This window comes from Hyperolius riggenbachi, chromosome 3 (assembly GCF_040937935.1).
Source record: "Hyperolius riggenbachi isolate aHypRig1 chromosome 3, aHypRig1.pri, whole genome shotgun sequence".
NCBI classification, from domain to species: Eukaryota; Metazoa; Chordata; class Amphibia; order Anura; family Hyperoliidae; genus Hyperolius; species Hyperolius riggenbachi.
In genome coordinates this window covers 97,687,069-97,705,706 of record NC_090648.1, presented here as the reverse complement: position 1 = coordinate 97,705,706, position 18,638 = coordinate 97,687,069, and the positions used below count along the sequence as shown (strand labels likewise).

At 46.9% G+C, this 18,638-nt stretch overlaps 1 protein-coding gene across 10 annotated transcripts in view; it reads right to left on the bottom strand.

Moving 5' to 3' along the window:
* ANK1 (ankyrin 1) overlaps window positions 1-18,638 on the bottom strand; it is a 460,733-nt gene that overhangs the window by 174,142 nt on the left and 267,953 nt on the right. For all 10 annotated transcript variants that reach the window (XM_068274645.1, XM_068274648.1, XM_068274649.1 and 7 more), the window contains 3 exons: window positions 3,046-3,231; window positions 362-460; window positions 166-264 (listed from right to left, as the gene is read on the bottom strand). In XM_068274645.1, the coding sequence (XP_068130746.1) occupies window positions 166-264; window positions 362-460; window positions 3,046-3,231 (384 nt within the window). The remainder of the gene's footprint in view (window positions 1-165; window positions 265-361; window positions 461-3,045; window positions 3,232-18,638) is intronic.

Below are 18,638 nucleotides of genomic sequence, written 5' to 3'. Positions count from 1 at the left end.
CATACATCATATTTTATGTATGTCATATATTCAAGTTTCAGGTCTGCAATACCTTTTAGAATGAATGTAAGCTCAGTTCCCATAAGCCTTTAGATAATACCATGAATAATAACAACCTATCTGCGTTTGAGCCATCCCTTGTACATGGCAGGGCTTTATTGTTACCTTGGTGCGTGCGTCAATCTGGGCTCCTCTATCCAACAGAAGCCGCACCATAATCACATTCCCGCGTCGTGAGGCGATGTGCAGAGCGCTAATACCATTCTGAGGGAGACACAATGAGACAGACCACAATGTTATCAGACTATAAGGGAGCTCTCCGGTCATTACAGCCAAGTGAAATGAAGTCAATGTTTTGTACCGGAGGAGTGAAATTAACATTTGCACCCCTGTTGAGGAGGAGCTGGGCCACATTCAGGTTCTCATAGTGGGCTGCAATGTGCAGGGGAGTGAATCCTGTCTGTAATGGAAAAATACAAAATTGCTTGTGAAGACATACGTATTTATTTTTAATAGGTACTTTTTTTTTGTTTTATAAAGAACAAAACATAATACAATATAAACATGGGCATTACTATAAATAATTGTGCCACCCTCACAGTCTGGGGCCATCATGCAATAGTCATAAAACAAGTGTCGCCATCGTGATTTTCACCCCCATAACAGATGTAGCCACAAAAACACCTGATCTGAAGGATGGACCCCTCGATCAGAGGGAGTGAAGTAGTAATTGGGGCCTCCTTACCAGTGGCGTCACTAGGTAGGTGCAGTAGGTGAGAATCGCACCAGGTGTCACTAGAAGAGGGGGTGACACCAAGCTGCAGGCTAAGGGAGGTTGGAGTAGGCTATGTAAATACAGACCAGGCTAGTGCTTGATGTACTTCTCCCTCCTGCTCTTCTACCTTCTGGATGCTCCATGTTGAGCTGATAACGGAGTTCAGAGGTCACCAGGGCCACATGGTGATCATTGTAACATCCCCCTATAACAGGGGTAGGGAACCTTGGCTCTCCAGCTGTTAAGGAACTACAAGTCCCACAATGCATTGCAGGAGTCCTTGCAGCCACAGTCATGATTAATAAAGGCAAGTGCATGCTGGGATTTGTAGTTTTATCACAGCTGGAGAGCCAAGGTTCCCTACCGCTGCCCTATAACAAGCAACGTTACTACCTGGTGAGGTTGGAAGTTCATGAGGTAAGAGGGGGTGACACCATGAGTTTATGCAACCGGTTAAACCAACCCTACTGACGTCTCTGCCCCTTATGGTTCTGGGCCCCCCTGCAGTCACAGGGACTGCTCCCCTCTAGTCACGCCCCTAAAGACAAGGCAAGAAGCCTACGAATACAACCAGTCCACTTAAACATCATTTCACACTGAACATAGGGCCTGTTCCACTAAAGTATGGTAGAGTTGCCATGAGCAGGAAGCGCACAACAATTTTACCATTACTCCCAAGGGGGAGCACTGGCATCATGCATGCCTTGCTGTGGTAACATGCAGGGTAGCACAGGGTATCATGGTTTAACAGCCAGTACTCCCCCTGCGCTAGTAATGGTAAAATTGCCATGTGCCCCCTGCATGTGGCAACTTTACCGCACTTTACTGCATTAGGGCCCTTTTACACTTAATTCGCTGCACTGGGCATGTGTTTGCGTGAGTATGTGTATGCGCATTTTTTCCCCAAAAGTAATAGAAAACCTATTTGTTACAATCGCCACAAGCTGGCATCCGCAAAAAGAGTACTGTACTCTTTTTTTTTTTTGTGTGGAAGCCAGCATGTGGGGATTGTAGCAAATAGGTTTTCTATTACATTTGGGGAAAAAACGCGCACTAAACGCAGCGGATTAAGTGTAAAAGGGCCCTTAGGCCCATAGTGTCGTGCAATCAGGCACAACCATTGAGCAGTGAGGCGATGAGCCACCATGAGGGATCTCCATAGCAGCAACAAGAAATAAGGTTGTCCATAAACCTGAGAGGGAGGTCAGATCTCCAGACATAACCATGGGATGACCCCAACAGATAAAGGAAACACACACAATCAAGATCTGTTTGTGATGATGTGTAATCTGAACCACTGAAATCTTGAAAAGAGAAATCTCAGCAACAAGCCTAAACAGGTTCTTTAAGGAGGCGGTCAGTCGAGGCCAGCTCCCCTCCCCCCCCACCTTTTTTATTTAAACCATTTACAAAACAATAGTTTATAGTTACTGTAATTCATAGCAGTTAGGCTCACTTCCCACTTGTGTAGAAAATGTACCCATTCGGTACATTTTCAACACCTCTGCAAAACGCAGGAATCGGATCCTATTGTTAAATATAGGGTGCATTTCCACTTGTGAAAAAGATTGGATCCGAATGGACCGCAAAGTCCCAACCTGCTCCGTTTTTCCAGAGGACCAGATGTGTTTTCCATGGCCATTTATGGTGCTAACATGACAAGAAAACGGAGCAAAGCGGACACTGAACTGGCCCGTTCCACTCATTGCCAAATGGACCATCGGAAAAGATCCTCAAGTTGGAACCGAGCCTTCCTGTAAGTAGAATATCCACTTATAATGTTATTTGTGCCTCTGGTGGCAAGTGTGCATTTACAAACCGATTAGTATACCAAAGGAGTAGTTTTCACCTCTGTTTGGGTTCACTTCAAATAACCAATCAGATTCAAGAGAATTAAGTACAATATGAATAATTAGGTTGCCTGAGGACTGGGTGAAAACTTACAAATTCAACTAACTAATCAGCTTCAAAGATTCTTAAAGACTCTCCAAAGTAAACTTTTGTGTTTACGTGGAGTTCCAACTTAACACCACGTTTTTTTAATCATTGCTCGCTTGCAAGTTGGGCATAGGGTGCCGTACACACGCTTGATTGTTGGCTGACATAAGTCAGGCGTGTGCACACAGCTTTATAAGGATTCTGACTGATTACTCATTGCTCCTATTTTGCCCTTGTTTGCATTACACTCGTGCTGATAAACCAGCTTCATTAAAGCTATGTACACAAAACAGAGAAATACTAATTCACATATCATGTTATAGGAAGCTGACCTTTGATAGCACATCTGCATTGGGGTCATTCTGCAATAGGACAGCAGCGGTTCGCGTGTCATCATTTCGAGCTGCGATGTGCAGGGCTGGAAGTCGGACCTTTCCTTTCATTCCATAACTGATGAGGTAAGCCACAACGTTCTCATGACCCTGCTGCAGAGCTACGGCCAATGGGGTGAAGCCGTCCTGTGGAGGAAAGGAGGGAGAGATCTCAGTTAGAATAGCTATGTAGTACCTGCTTTCAGAGCAGACTAAGCAATGCTCTTGTTTTCCACGGCCTGGAATTACTCAGCTACAGTATGGCACACTGAGGAGAAGGATGGCCCTCACACAGGTCTTGTACAGAACTATCGGAGTAATAATGACCACACAAGTGTTTTGCCGAGATGCCCTTAACATTCTTGAGGTTCTGCAATGCCCTATCGGCGATAGCCTAGTTTAGGGGACCCAGCAGGAAACCTCATAGGGAGCAGTTCTCCATTCACAGCACCCTCTACAGCACAAAGTATTCTGAATGGCCAAATAATGTGGGCGTAGTTTACTTTACTCCAACCTATCTGAAACCTAGCTGTTTGAGGGGGTGCTGTCCACGCAATCACATTAGCGTAATTTCCCTGCTGGGTCCCTAAACTAGACTGCCTCTGTTCTCCCCATTCTGGCTCCTGACCCAATCGACCAGTATGGAAATATTGTGCTGCGCATGAGCAGTATTTCCTTTCTGCTCCCTTGACCACGCTCCTTTGACATCACTTAGATGTGTGCGCTCGCTCCCGTCTCCACAGCATGAACTGCAGAGGGCTGTGGAGTGTGCACGCCGGAACACCAGCAAGACGGGATCGAGCACGCACGTCTAAGTGATGTCAGAGGAGCCCAATTTGCCAATTTAAGATTCTGGTTTTCCCTGGATGCTATCAACACAAGAAGAAAAACACAGAAAAAAAACTCAGCATGCAGGACCAATTAAAAATTAGATTCAAAATCGCAAATCCAAATCGCATGTAGTGTGCAAGAGGCCTGAAGCCAATCCTGATGTCATTTCCTTCCTTACTCTTTTTTTTTTTTGTCCTAGTAACTGCACTGTCATATCTAGCTTGCTTTGTAAACACATGTGAACATAGCATAGATCATATTTCAGCAGCTTCTGCAGAGGTGTGAGGTGTTTTTCTCTTCTCAGTCTCGTGTCACACTGAACTGCCCTCAGCCAATCAGTGAGGAGCAGGAGTGTGGGAGGGGAGATAACAAGCTTCCTTCTCCTCGGCGATGTACCAGAATAGAGCCAGGACAGAGATAAGATTCATTACAGCAGAAATGATTATGATTAAATTGGAATGCTTTCAATGCAGCCTGCATGTAGACTACATAATAAACACAGAGCAGTGGGTAAATGGAATTTGATTTTACGGCCGACAACCCACTTTAACAAGAGCTTTACAAGAATAAGAGCAAGAACAAGAGTTTTTCAAATCACTGGCACTTAGAAAAGTGCTTGCAGCACGAACCAGCTCTTAAACGGTTTGTCAAAGAAATAGCCTAGTGGTGGGCTATAAACCAGTGGTTTTGGATGTATGCCCAGCTTTCATGGATATAAAAGAGTAATTTGCCTATTTTGCCCGTCATCCTGAAGTGAAGCATTGTGGGTGCTGTTCCTTACTCCAGTGAAAGTGAAATTGGCAAACATCTTCTGTTTTAAGAAGGTAAAGGCTTACCTGTGTATTAGACCAACATTACAGGCTCAGCATCCCACAATGAAATGATACAAGAAATTGCCAGGTTTCAGTTTGCAGTGTGCATGAGACCAATTTACTCTGTGCCTGTCTGTGTAAATCCCCCTTACGGTCATACTAGAAGGCACCAAACAAGAATACTGCTTAAAAGGCCAATGAGCCATGTTTATTGAGACAAGTCAGAAATCTCGCCATCTCCAGCACTTGACTTAATAAATAGAGGTCATGGGCGCTCCAGGCAGATGCAAGCAGAGGACTGCCACTTTCTCCAGCCTTTTTACTAAATGACAAATAGAGGCCAGTGGCAAAAAAATATATATAAAATCCACAGGCTCAGCAGTCCTAGAACTATGAGTCACCGAATGGCTTCTCCTAAACCCCAAGAAAGGAATGCAGTGACATAAAGCATGTTTCTTGCTGTGCCAGGGGAAGACTGGACTTGGCAAGCAACCCTGGCTGGCATATAAAGCAATCTATGACATGCTTGCACAATCAAGTGCTATTAGGCTTATTGACACAAATAATCTTTATATAATGGGAATGCTGCTTGCGGTGTACAGTCCCTGCGGGCTATGCGCAGATCGTGTGGACTGCAATGACTTTCACTGTTTTATTAACACAGGCCTCTATGTGGCTAAACACATACATTCAAAATGGGTACTGTGGTAATTTGGAGAAAGCCGGTAATGAAATAAATTATGGATATTCCACTACTTAAAGGGAAACTAAAGCGAGAGGCGGACAAAGCCAGCGATGGACCCCTGTGCAGAATAAATGAAGTGGGCCCCATGTGAGTGGGTGAGGTCATAACAGATCACGATTGGATCCAAGCAATGCCGATAAGATAAAAGTGCATGAACCTAGGACACATTGGGCTTGATTCACAAAAGGCTGCTAACTTAGTTAGCACGCCTAAAGCCCCTTAGCACGCCTAAAGCCCTTTAGGACGCGCAAAGTTAAGCGCTGGGTGGTGCAGCGAAACATCGCACTGAGTGCGCCTAAAATGTCGCACAATGCGCCATTTTGCACGCACCGCACAGCGCTAAACTTTGCGCGCGATCAATAAAAGCTTTGGCCGTGCTAACTGAGTTACCACCCCTTTGTGAATCGAGCCCATTCTGTAGGCACTGTATTAACCACTTAACCTCCCCGGCGTTCTATTGAGATCGCCAGGGAGGCTGCGGGAGGGGTTTTTTTTAATAAAAAAAAAAAACTATTTCATGCAGCCAACTGAAAGTTGGCTGCATGAAAGCCCACTAGAGGGCGCTCCGGAGGCGTTCTTCCGATCGCCTCCGGCGCCCAGAATAAACAAGGAAGGCCGCAATGAGCGGCCATCCTTGTTTTGCTTAGATCGTCGCCATAGCGACGAGCGGAGTGACGTCATGGACGTCAGCCGACGTCCTGACGTCAGCCGCCTCCGATCCAGCCCTTAGCGCTGGCCGGAACTTTTTGTTCCGGCTACGCTGGGCTCAGGCGGCTGGGGGGACCCTCTTTCGCCGCTGCTCGCGGCGGATTGCCGCAGAGCGGCGGCGATCAGGCAGCACACGCGGCTGGCAAAGTGCCGGCTGCGTGTGCTGCTTTTTATTTGAAGAAAATCGGCCCAGCAGGGCCTGAGCGGCAGCCTCCGGCGGTGATGGACGAGCTGAGCTCGTCCATACCGCTCAGGAGGTTAAAGGAGTCGTCAGGCAAAAAAAAAATTGAGTTTCACTTACCTGGGGTTTCTACCAGCCCCATGCAGCCATCCTGTGCCCTCATAGTCACTCACTGCTGCTCCAGTCCCCCACTGGCAGCTAGTTTTGTCTTTGACGACCTCGGGGTCAGAGTACATTTTTACGCATTCCCGCTGGTGCAGGAACATTAACACATACATTTTTACATGTTAGTGGTGCAATGCGTAAAAATGTATGTGTTCATGTTCCGGCACCAGCGGAAATGCGTAAAAATGTACTCTGACCCCGAGGTCGGGAAAAAGAAAACTAGCTGACGGAGGGGGACCAGAGCAGCAGTGAGTGACTACGAGGGCACAGGATGGCTGCATGGGGCTGGTAGAAGCCCCAGGTAAGTGAAACTCATTTTTTTTTTTTTGCCTGACGATTCCTTTAAGGACCGCAGGAATTTTGTATGATCTGTGCTGGGTGGGCTCTTCAACCCCCAGCACAAATCGTGTGGCAGGCAGGGCGATCACACTTCCCCCCATTTTTCCCCACTAGGGGGATGTCCTGTTGGGGGGGTCTGATCGCCGCCGCTCACTTTCGCCTAGGGGAAGGGGGGGCAATCCGTCCTGTTGTACCGCCTCAGATAGGCTTCAGCCTATTAGATGCCGGCGATCCCCGGCCAATCAGAGGCCGGGGATCGCCGATCTCCTTTAAGCTCAGGAGTCCCTCAGATCCTCCTGAGCTTGCGTGGGGTGTGTAAAGCTAAACGCGCGTGGAATAAAAATGTCCCCAGAAAAAATCTTTCATGATGGCTTCAGTTGATGTGTGAACATATGTGTTCTTGGGCTTTCTGCTAAACCATGCAAGTTCTGTCCTGTGAAGAGGAGAGAGGGAGAATAAGCAAGGAGATTCTTGCAGTAGCTTGCTGCAGGAACTTCACCACCAGCTGGCCAAGCATCATCCATCCCAGGGATTGCTGAAAGGGAGGCCCCTGACTTGGAATCACCTAAAATGATTTAGAACTATTGTTTCGGATAAGGAAATTCTAGCTCATGTACCGGGACATACCTTTTGATACCTCTGGCTAAAATGAGATATGTAAGGAAGATGTCCAACACACACAAGCAATAGAACACAGCAGTACATGCATCCAGCTACATTTGAAATTGGTCAGCAGGTGCTCGTCAGCCAATGTCCTTGCCAGATTCCCTTTACATGAAGGTTTTCACAGACACGATACTCTGGCTGGCAAAAATATCAACATTGGACATTTCTTTGTTTTTAACCACTTCAGGATTCTGCGTACGCTTAACTACGCCCCTGAATCCTGAAGTGGTTTCCATGGAAACGGCCGCTCGTATGAGCGGCCGTTCCATGTCAGTTCACGGAGGGTGTCTCCGTGAACACCCTGCGAGCCGCCGATCGCAGCTCGCAGGGTAAATGTAAACACGCGGGGAAGATCTTCCCCAGTGTTTACATATATACGGCGCTGCGCAGCAGCAGCGCCGTAGAGGAGATCGGCGATCCCCGGCCTCTGATTGGCCGGGGATCGCCGGCATCTGATAGGCTAAAGCCTATCCTATCCGGCGCAGGACGGCTTTCCGTCCTGCGCCGCACACAGGGGACGGGAGAGGGAGGGAAGGAGGCAGAGGGAGGACTAGTGCTGCGGAGGGGAGCTTTGAGGAGCCCCCCCCCCGCTAGGCACAGCAGCGCGGCGGCGATCAGACCTCCCCAGCAGGACATCCCCCTAGTGGGGAAAAAAGGGGGGAGGTCTGATCGCCCTGCCTGATTTCTGATCTGTGCTGCGGGCTGAAGAGCCCCCGCAGCACAGATCAGCCAAACCACCCGGTATCCGGAAGTGGTTAAAACTTTTTATTGTAGCACAAATATGCATACATCATACACCTGACATATTGGACATTTCTAATGCAAGACAGACTGAGATGCTATCAAAAAGATCTCTCTGCTGGGGAAGATTCTTTCCACTGTGCCTTGGGTTGACTCTCTTTTTATGGCACCGTACAAAAACCGGTTGACCTATGGACCTGTGTAAGTAGATGCTGCACTGCACCAGCACACATTGCTTTAGTAAAGTCTAATGGCAGGGGCATAGCAATAGGGGTTGCAGAGGTTTGTGTCCGCATCGGGGCCCTGGGGCCAGAAGGGCCCCAAAGGGCCCTCCCTCAACTGCAGTATTAGCTCTCTATTGGTCCTGTGTTCATAATAATCCCTTCTACAGATACTTTGAATAGTAGCAATCATTAACAAACTGTTCCCCATCCCCTTCTTGCTCCTCTGAGACTGTGGTTGCCATTGGCAGGTTTTTGTGGGCCGTATCAAATATTATGTAGAGAGTGCTTGGGGGCCCCATTGTAAAACTTGCATCTGGGCAAACAGCTCCTTAGCTACGCCACTGTCTACTCTGCAGATACTTGCTGGCCTGCCATTTAAAAGTGTTATGTCTACAGAAAACTCTGTGGTAGGCGGTTGGCTGCTGTGCCATAAATATACTCTGACCCACTGACCCAGAACAAATATACAGATAAGGCGTCTAAAGGTACTTTTTGCTCACTGGCTGCTTGCTTGTTGTAGTAGGCCGACAGATCTGTGTCAAAGCCAGAAAATGAACTGCTTTTTTTTCTTCTTTAAGGGGATAAAAATGACAGCTTTCATACCCCTTTCTCTTTAGGATGCCTTTAATCCATAAGATTTTTTTTTTGGGTGGGGGGGGGGGGGGGGGCTGGGAGGTCTTTGTTTTATTGCATTTTTATATTTTATTTCCAGCATTTATAAAATGCCAAGACAATACACAATATTTTAGAGTGGATGCTGAACTATTCACATTAGTCTCTGCCCACACATGTGTTCCAAGTCTAATGTCCCCATCGATATCATAATTAATAGGCCAGTCCAGTTAAATGCCAATCCACCTAGCACATTGATAGAAAACCAAAGCCACTTTCTCCCCTAAGTTTCCATGAATTATTGCTGCTATTTGCTACAGCAGCAATCATTCACTTTTAAACATGTGCGTACGTATCTTTTAATGCAGTAAGGTAATTTTGCGACCTGGAATGTACAGGAGAGCCAATTAGGACAGGAAATGTAAGTCCTAAAACCTAAAGTACTTAATGACAATGGCCATGTCATCAGCCTTTTATAAACACTTATGATGTAATATTTCATTGTATTGTACAGTGTCAATAAAGGCATATTATCTTATCTATCTTAAAGCGGAATATAACCCTGCATTTCAACTTTGCTCTAAAATATTATTTACAGCATATTATATGCAAAAAGCATTTTTTTTTTACTAGACCAGCATTGGAAGGGTTAAACACAGAGGTTTAAAGGTCCTGGAGAGATATGCAGAAGTTCAGATAGATACATTCTATTTAGTTACATGTATCTATTGATAAACAGTTACACACTCTTTGGCTGTCGTCCAAGCTCCTACTCAGTGAGAGAGATGAGTCACATTCAACACTTAGATTCATTATGTAAACAAAATGTATCTATTTCAGCTTCCGATGGGTCTGCAGAAATCTAAAGGAACTTTAAAGCCCTGTGTAACCCTTCCAATGCTGGTCTAGTAAAAAAAAAAATGCTGGTTGCATATAATATACTGTAAATAATGTTTTAGAGCAAAGTTGAAATGCAGGGTTATATTCCGCTTTAAAGAGACACTGAAACAAAAAAAAATATGATATAATGATTTATATGTGTAGTACAGCTACGAAATAAAACATTAGGAGCAGAGACATACAGTAAGTCTAATATTGTTTCCAGTACAGGAAGAGTTAAGAAACTCCAGTTGTTATCTATGCAAAAGAGCCATTGAGCTCCACGACTTTCAAAGTCACAGAGAGCTCTGTCTTCTGTTATTGTCTCAACTGTCAGTCATTGTATTTTCTTTTTCTTCAGAGAAGGGTTCAAAAGTTCACTAGCCTGCTCTGCAAAATTATTTAGAATGCAGAATAGTGTGTAAACTGCAATTATTAGAGAATGATGCAATGTTATAGAAAAAAAAATATATAACTGAAAATAAAAATAGGATAATATTTTCTTGGCTACTAATGTTCTAGTAATTATCCGTACTACACAATCAATTCATTATATCATAATTTTTTTTTCGCTTCAGTGTCTCTGAATTGAATTCTGAATTGAACTGAATTCTTTGGCAGTAGGCCAGTAGAATGATTGGATATAAAAGAAAAGCAACCTAGAGACTCTGCACCTCTCAGAAGTAAAAATGGGGAGGGGTCCATCACACTATGAAAAACTGCACAGACAAATAGTGCAATAATTTTAGAGTATCGTTCATTAACATAACATTACAAAGAACTTGGGGATTCCATAGAGCAAGGGTACCCAACCACCGGGTCGCGGCCCACTGCCGGTCTGTTGGCAGTTTCCAGCTGGGCCGCGGCGGGTCAGTCCTCTCGCCCCTCTCCCCCGCGGCCGCCGCTCCTGTTGCCTTATGAGCGGGCGGCCGCTTACGGATTCCCCCAGGCGCCGCTCTCCTTCAGTATCTCCGATAACAGCAGCGCGTCTTGCGGAGGAGGGAAGGAGGCGGAGCAGCAGTTGCCATGGTAGCGGCGTAGCATATCGCCGCTACAGGAAGCCGCTGCCCCGCCTCCTTTCCTCCTCCACAAGACGCGCTGCTGTTATCGGAGATACTGAAGGAGAGCGGCGCCTGGGGGAATCCGGAAGCGGCCGCCCGCTCATAAGGTAACAGAAGCGGCGGCCGCGGGGGCACCACCTACCTATACTGGGCACTTTACTAGCCATGCTGGGCACTATACTAGCCATGCTGGGGCACTATACTAGCCATGCTGGGCACTATACTAGCCATGCTGGGCACTATACTAGCCATGCTGGGGCACTATACTAGCCATGCTGGGGCACTATACTAGCCATGCTGAGCACTATACTAGCCATGCTGGGCACTATACTAGCTATACTGGGGCACTATACTGGGGTAACTATACTAGCCATACTGGGGCAACTAAACTCCCTATATTGGGGCAACTATACTAGCCATGCTGCCGCACCCCCCCCCCCTATAACCCGCTGCGCACAACACTGTCCGCTAGGCCGCACACCACCCACATCCTCCTCAAAGAGAAAAATTTGATCAGAAAGCGGTCCCCGGGCCGGAGAAGGTTGGTGATCCCTGCCATAGAGTATACAAATTTTCAGGAAAATCTCTGTATATAAGGGAAAAGGCCAATAGCCATTCTTGGATGTCAGTGATCTTTGGTCCTCAGATTGTACTGCATTCAAAAGAGACATGATTCTCCCGTGAAAATCCTTGAAAGGACTCCAAACCATTGTCTATGCATCCAATTTGCCACTGCACCCACAACTGCAGGTAAAAACTACACTATGCAAAGAGGGAACTGTACACAAACATGATCCAGAAAACCCCCCACCTTCTCTGTTTAGTTTTCTAGCCTGATTTCACGAGGTATAATGTTTTGCAGTGTGTTTTTCAGTGTGTATTATGTCACCTTGGCCTGTAGTCTATGAAACTGCCTTTTGCTGAGAATATCAGATCTTTATGGTGTAATGATTTTTACAAGTTCTGCTGTGTGAAATAAACTATATGTCAGCATGCAGCAAAAAATAAATAAAAATAAAAATTGCCTTTTAGGTGTCATGTTTTTTTTTCAGGTAAGGGGTGATAAGGTTACCACCTATTAATAAAATGACAGGTGCACCAGGGAGCGTATTCTATGAATAATATTAATGTCACACTCTTGTTTGTGAAAGGGAACGTTTTGGTCCCAAGAGGCACACCTTTTATGAGCAAAAATTCATCCAGCATTAAAATCTGAATTTAAAAAATTGTTCTCAGCCCTTTACGTTTTTGAACAGTTTACCAGTTTTCTCAAACTCTTCCCCCACCTCCCAATGCATCACTTAGGAGAAAAACTGCAATCAACAAGAGAGACTGCAGTTTAAAGTGGAATGAAACCCAGCATTTCATATTTGCTCTAAAAGATTATTTATGGCATATAATATACTAACACAATTTTTTTTTAAACATCCGAACTGGTGATAACCTTATCTTGTGTTTACATTCTTCACTTGATACAATTAAGTATCACTTAAGTCACTTAAGTCTGACTGTGCAGAAACTTCTGCTAATGGGTCCTAAACTGAAACACTGCTCAGAAATCATTACTGGCTGCATTTACAATATAAATACAACATTTAAGCTGGCCATACACTGGCCCGATTTCCCGCCGATCGACAGCAAATTCGATCACTGGGATCGAATCTGCTGTCAAATCGTTCACGCAACACGCTAATTTTCGATCTATTTCGGCCCGAAATAGAAAGGTCCCGTCGATCGCGCCGGGCGGAAAATTACCGTCGATCGCCGCGGGTAAGGAGCGCATCGCTAGCGGCGTACGATCCGACGCAGGTATACATTACCTGAAGCTGGCTCCCGGCATCTTCATCACTGGAGTGACAGAAAGTTATGCCGGAAGCCGGGATGCGGAAGCTGATGCGGAGAAGATGCCCGCCGGGAGCCAATGCGGAGAAGATGCCCGGGACCAGGCTTCAGGTAATGTATGCGGGGGCCCGGGGGGCGACAGCGGCAGCTCAGCAGATTGTGATCGGTTTCAGGCTGAAATCGATTGACAATCTGTTTGCAGTAAAGGCAGCCATACGATCCCTCTCTGATCAGATTCGATCAGAGAGGGATCTATCTGTTGGTCGAATCTGATGGAAAATCGACCAGTGTATGGCTACCTTTATGAATAAAATGCACCAGCAGCTTTCAAAGTAAATAAACTGAACTTACAATTTCTAAATGAATAATAATACTTATGCGCAAAAGCAAATCTCATAATTGTATCTGTTATAAAAAGTAGGAAAACACATTTTATTGAATATTTTGTCAGAGTTTAAAACCGCTTTAAGAGGCACTGTAGTGACACATAGTACAATGCACTAAATTATTCAGGATACCCACTTTTTTAACTCTCACTGACCCCCTAACCGATGGCTAACCCTAACCGCTACTCCGCCACAATCCCCGCTGATTCCGCACCGATTCACGCACTATTAGTAGCCCCAGTTTGTATAACGGGAAGCCCGATGTCAGTAGAAACAACACCTGGGCCCATATGCAATTAATTTTTTCTCCTGAGTTTTCCCTTAGGAGATAATTTTTCATCTTCTATTTAAAATAACTTTCCAGCACTTTTCAACTTAAAAACTACTGAAAAGTAGGTGGTAAAGTACTATTAATATTATTGAGTATTTTCTTTATTTCTGGTGGCTTAAAATGAATTTTATTGACATATTTAAAAATATCACTCAGGAGAAAAAGTTAATTGCATATCGGCCCTGGCAGTGGCGGCGCCACACTGGGGCTTACCCAGGCTTAAGCCCCAGCTGTCAACCTCTTAGCCCCCCTTAAAGCCACCCCCACGGCGGGCCGTGGCTGCGCGGTTCAGAACGTCGGAACTTGGAAGGAAGGAGGAGGAGGAGGAGGAAGAGGGCTGGCCTGTCAGACGTCCCTGCCTGTAATTATACTGACAGGTGCAGCCAGGCACAGTCAGAGCAGCCCGCAAGGGAAGGGGACATTCGGGGCAGTTAAATTTGAGTCACGTCACGTGACGACGTCCGTCACGTGACACTCACGTAGTGTGCAGTGCGCTCAGTCTCCCCTTCGCCTGGCTCGCACAGCTTCAGAGAGAAGCTTGCCACTTTCGCTCCGTCCAACCAACAGCCGTTGTAGGTGGCAGCAGCAGCAGCAGCACCGGGGACTCAGTGCAGCCAGCCACACCAGACCAGACCAGACTGTGTCACTACTAGTGACTCGAGGTGGGTTACCGTGGGGTAAGCAGCCAACTTGAATGATTTTTTTTTGAGGGGGGGGGGGCATGTGATGCTGATGTGACATGTGAGCCTGGGGCTCCCAGACCCAGACCACCACCAGCCAGGCCTGAGCCTCCCTCTCTCTCTCTGTCTCCCCTCTACTCCCCAACCCACCCCTCACCACCACCAGCCAGGCCTGAGCCTGGGGCTCCCAGACCCAGCCCACCACCAGCCAGGCCTGAGCCTGGGGCCTCCCTAGCTCTCTCTCCCCTCTACTCCCCAACCCACCCCTCACCACCACCAGCCAGGCCTGAGCCTGAGGCTCCCAGACCCAGCCCACCACCAGCTAGGCCTGAGCCTCCCTCCCCCTCTCTCTCTGTCTCCCCTCTACTCCCCAACCCACCCCTCACCACCACCAGCCAGGCCTAAGCCTGGGGCCTCCCTCTCTCTCTCTCTGTCTCCCCTCTACTCCCCAACCCACCCCTCACTACCCAGGCCTGAGCCTGGGGCTCCCAGAACCAGCCCACCACCAGCCAGGCCTGAGCCTGGGGCCTCCCTCCCTCTCTGTCTCCCCTCTACTCCCCAACCCACCCCTCACCACCACCAGCCAGGCCTGAGCTGGGGGCCTCCCTCTCTCTCTCTCTCTCTCTGTCTCCCCTCTACTCCCCAACCCACCCCTCACCACCACCAGGCAGCCAGGCCTGAGCTGGGGGCCTCCCTCTCTCTCTCTCTGTCTCCCCTCTACTACCCAACCCACCCCTCACCACCACCAGCCAGGCCTGAGCCTGGGGCTCCCAGACCCAGCCCACCACCAGCCAGGCCTGAGCCTGGGGCCTCCCTCCCTCTCTCTCCCCTCTACTCCCCAACCCACCCCACACCACCACCAGCCAGGCCTGAGCCTGGGGCCTGAAGCACACCACCAGGCAGGCCAGAGCTGCCCTGGGGCCCCCATCCCACCACTACCACCACCAGCAAGGCCTGAGCCTGGGGCCTCCAGCCCACCACCAGGCAAGCCAGAGCTGCCCTGGGGCCCCCAGCCCACCACCACCAGCCAGGTCTCAGGCCTCCAGCCCACCACCAGCCAGGCCTGAGGTGCCCTGGGGCCCCCAGCCCACCATCACTAGAATGACTACATATACTGGGGACAGCTATACGCCTGGCTACATATACTGGGGACACTGGCTGTCTGTCATTATGTGCATTAACTGCTGAAACGCTGTCTCTCATTACATGCATTTACTGGGGAAACGCTGTCTGTCATTACGTACATTAACTGGCGAAAAGCTGTCTCTTATGTGCATTTACTGCAGAAACGCTGTCTGTCATTACGTGCATTTACTGGTGAAAAGCTGTCTCTTATGTGCATTTAATGGGGAAACGCTGTCTGTTATTACATGCATTTACTGGTGAAAAGCTGTCTGTCATTACGTGCATTTACTGGTGAAAAGCTGTCTGTCATTACGTGCATTTACTGGTGAAAAGCTGTCTCTTATGTGCATTTACTGGTGAAAGGCTGTCTGTCATTACGTGCGTCAGCTGGTGAAAAGCTGTCTCTTATGTGCATTTACTGGTAAAAAGCTGTCTCTTATGGGCATTAACTGGTGAAAGGCTGTCTGTCATTATGTGCATTAACTGGTGAAAAGCTGTCTCTTATGTGCATTTACTGGGAAAATGCTGTCTGTCATTATGTGCATGAACTGGTAAAAAGTTGTCCCTTATGTGCATTTACTGTGGAAACGCAGTCTGTCATTATGTGCATTAACTGGTGAAAAGCTGTCCCTTATGTGCATTTACTGCGGAAACGCAGTCTATCATTATGTGAATTAACTGGTGAAAAGCTGTCTCTTATGTGCATTTAATGGGGAAACTGTCTGTCATTACATGCATTAACTGGTGAAAAGCAGGCTCTTATGTGCATTTACTGCAGAAACGCAGTCTGTCATTATGTGCATTAACTGGTGAAAAGCTGTCTCTTATGTGCATTTAATGGGGAAACGCTGTCTGTCATTACGTGCATTAACTGCTGAAAAGCTGATTCTTATGTGCATTTAGTGGTGAAAGGCTACCTGTCATTATGTGCGTTTACTTCATTTTTTTTTCCATGTTACTACGTTAGCTGGTACAACTACATTACAGTTAGCCCCGCCCACATGACATCATGACCACGCCCAATTTTTCGCCGCGGCGCAAGTCCCCCCCCCCAAGCCCGGCCTGCCAGCCCTCGTGCCCCCTTTGAGCCCCCCCAAAAATCTGAAGCTGGAGCCGCCACTGGGCCCTGGTCTCCCAGAATGCTCTGGAGGAGAATTCCGCATAGCTAACAAGCCTAGGCTAAATATCACTGGGACAGTAATATATAGACATAGGAAGTGTTTCTGATGATGAAACCAGGATAAAAATCTTAAAGTGGGTATCCTGAATAGTTTACTACATCCTACTATTTATCTCTATGTTGCCTCTTTAACAAAAACAACTTCCAACAGCAATATGCCATTGGATTGGAGTCTTGTTTCCTGCAAAACAAATACTGTCCTATACAAGTGATTAGAGGCGCACTTTAAAGTGGATCCATTCACAAGGACAAGCAGCAGTCTTTCCTGCAATAACCGAGTTCTACCCCGATGACAGAAAGTGTGAATCTTAAATGCAACCAGTATAAGTAATGTGAGGCATTAATATTAATGTTAATAAAAGTTCTATGTGCATTACAGTATTGTGAGGTTTATGATTTCCCATAATGGGCCTCGTCCCTCTGCAGAGGGTGAGGGAAGCTAAGTAGCTCCATTAGAGACTTGTCACTGTGTCTCTGCCGAGCTTTCTCCTACCCACCTATTCCAGCCAACATTGCAGAAAGGGAGGTGACCCTCTCTGACAGGGACATACTGTACGAGGCAATAAAAACCTGACAGATTTCTAACCCTCAATCTCATTACTAAAATGGTTTATTGCTCTCTGAGGCCTTCATTTCTCTCGCCTCTTGTCAGTGTCATGACAGGAAGTTAAGTGAAATCACCCTAACAGGGACCTAGAAGGCAATAAACACTAAACAAGGGTTCCAACTCTTGCTCACCCTATTCCGTATATATAGAGAGGCTTTGCAGGAGTTCTGCTATATACCCCTAGAGACTAATGAAACATAGAGCTACATTGTGCTGCTACTGTAAAAAGAAGACACAAAGTCTGGTGCACCACATTACTTGTATGTTTAAAGGGAACCTGAAACGAGAGGGATATGGAGTCTGCCATATTTATTTTTCTTAAAGAGTACCTGCGGTAGAACTGACAGAACCTGTCATGATGGCATCTGTCAAAATGATGCAAGATTGGGGGGAGTCATGGGTTTAAATACTTACCTGTTCTAGCATCATCACTCCAGGCAGGTGATCGCTCCGCTTACCCAAGGATTTGGGCCTAGGCATTTTTATTCAAGCTGGTCGCCGAAGCTCTGGCCACACCCTGCTCCCAGCCACGACCTGATTGGTGGTAGAGTTTTCCGAACATCTTCAGCAGTCTTCGATAACATGGCTGCCACAACACTGCTGAGGAGGGGTGGGGGTGTCACCTGTGACACTTCCACCCCTCCACTGTCTCTGTCACTGTGTCTTTCTCTGTCACTTTTGCCTCAAGTACTCTAATAACCTTTAAAGAGAAACTCCGACCAAAAATTTAACTTTACCTTAATCAGTAGCTGATACCCCCTTTTACATGAGAAATCTATTCCTTTTCACAAACAGAAAATCAGGGGGCGCTGTATGACTGATATTGTGGTGAAACCCCACCCACAAGAACCCCTCCCACAAGAAAAGTTCGAACTTTTGGCAGTTTCCTGTCTGTGAACCTTGTTGTATTGTGGAAAATAGCTGTTTACAGCTGTTTCCAACTGCCAAAATACCATGCAGCAGCTACATCACCTGCCAACAGTAAAATGTTCACTGGAGTTCCTCTTTAAAGAGGAACTCCAGTGAACACTTTAGTGTTGGCAGGTGATGTAGCTGCTGCATGGTTTTTGGCAGTTGGAAACAGATGTAACAGCTATTTTCCACAATGCAACAAGGTTCACAGACAGGAAACTGCCAAAAAGTAAGTACTTTTCTTGTGGGAGGGGTTTCACCACAATATCAGTCATACAGCACCCCCTGATGGTCTGTTTGTGAAAAGGAATAGATTTCTCATGTAAAAGGGGGTATCAGCTACTGATTGGGATAAAGTTCAATTTTTGGTCGGAGTTTCTCTTTAAGTACGCCTAACCTTACAACCCCACTTCCTGACACCTCCCCTTTACGGTCCTTGTCCCCCTGCCGCAGACACCGTTCCTGATGACTAACCTTAAACAAACCCCCTGAAGTGCCCACTATTTGCTGCTGCAATTTGCATACTG